The sequence below is a fragment of the Olea europaea genome, unplaced genomic scaffold (genome assembly GCF_002742605.1).
Source record: "Olea europaea var. sylvestris unplaced genomic scaffold, O_europaea_v1 scaffold376, whole genome shotgun sequence".
In the NCBI taxonomy this organism is placed as follows: domain Eukaryota; kingdom Viridiplantae; phylum Streptophyta; class Magnoliopsida; order Lamiales; family Oleaceae; genus Olea; species Olea europaea.
The window spans coordinates 294,518-296,046 of NW_019256967.1; the positions used below are offsets into that span (position 1 = coordinate 294,518).

At 30.8% G+C, this 1,529-nt stretch overlaps 1 protein-coding gene across 1 annotated transcript; it reads left to right on the top strand.

Annotated features, from left to right (window-relative positions):
• Nucleotides 1-302: 302 nt before the first annotated feature.
• Nucleotides 303-682, top strand: LOC111386891. The gene has a single exon (XM_023011390.1). It carries the CDS (start codon nucleotides 339-341, stop codon nucleotides 609-611), a length of 273 nt encoding a protein of 90 aa, XP_022867158.1. The 5' UTR covers nucleotides 303-338; the 3' UTR covers nucleotides 612-682.
• The last annotated feature ends 847 nt before the right edge of the window (nucleotides 683-1,529 follow it).

Below are 1,529 nucleotides of genomic sequence, written 5' to 3' on the forward strand. Positions count from 1 at the left end.
TATTGAAAGGTCCATGGACCCTTTTAGCAAGCTAGGAATATGCCTCCTAAATTGAAAAAAATTATCTATTTAAATATTAAATAGATTGTAATTCTTGGAATGTATTAGAAACGTTCTAGAAAACAATTGTTAGTACAATATTTTCTAATTTGTTTTGGAAAAAATCTATAAAATTTTCAAGAAATATCAATATCATTTTTTTTAATAATTGTTAATAAATGGGCAAATTAAGAAATTGACACGACATGCACTAACGTGGCAAGTTACTATTTTTTTATGTAAAGCCTCCACCGCCTTGCATTCGCATCAGTAACAAAGCCAACAGTTTCCGGGTATCAATGGAAGCCCTCCCTTTGTCATCGCCGGCAGCAAGCGGCACCGCCACGCGGAAGCGCGAAACTTCGGCAATGTCTCGTCTGAAGAAAAGGTGCCTGTCCTGTGCAGTTTCAGTTGGAGAAATTTTCCGGTATCTGAAAGCAATCGCGGTGGGTCAGACTAAGAAAATGATGGCGAAAACGGAGAAGGAAGCAACGGAGGCGGATTTGCAGACGGCCAAGATGCAGGTGGAGGCCGCCGATGAAGCTGAAAATATCAAGAAGCGACTTGATTAATCCATGTCTAAAAGTTCTCTCTTTTGTTTTCCAATTCGAGTGTATAACTATACATATATATTTCATCTTTGCAAGCCTTCGTAAATAATTTAATAGTGTCATTCCCGTAATGTGTATCAGTCTAACAATTAAAATCTAAATTTTCATTAAATTAAAGTTCTCAATTTTTCAGTTATATATTTCATCAGTTTTTTATTGAAGTTTATGAAAATTTTGAAGTTAATCCCACCAATCAAATAAAGTCCTCGCCTCCATTATTTCAAATTTTAATAGGTGAAACTTTTTTTTTTTTTTTTTTTTTGAGAATGAGTGGTTAAAACAGAAGAAATTTTTTTCGATTTACTTATAATATTATTTTACGAAGAATTTTTTAATTATAAATAGGAGAGAGAAAAATAAAAATTAATTTAATGGAACTAACGGGGTTTATGTTTAATTCTATCATGAATATTTGTTCAATACATATTTCGTTTTATGCGTTCTGACAAATGTCATTTACAACTAGTCGTTATCACGTGCATTGCACGAATTTTGTATTTATCATATTTTTATTAGTGTATGAATTTTAATTTTTTTGAAAAGTTTTTAAAACAATATCTACAAATATTTCTATGATATAAGAAAATAATTGTAAATTATTTTTACAATTGTATAGTAGTATGTTATCTAGAAAAAATATGCTTGAATATTTCAGACTTGAATAAAAAATATACAAACAATTTTACTTATATTATTTGATAGTGTTGATATGATTGAATTGAATGCGAAAATTATATTTCTAAATTTTGTGTAATTTAATATTTTAAAACTGAAAAAAAACTCTCCGCACAGTGCAGAGAGAAAAAAACATCTTCACACAGTGCGGAGAGAGTTGACCATGTGCAGAGAGTTGACGAACTCTTCGCACAGTGCGGAGTA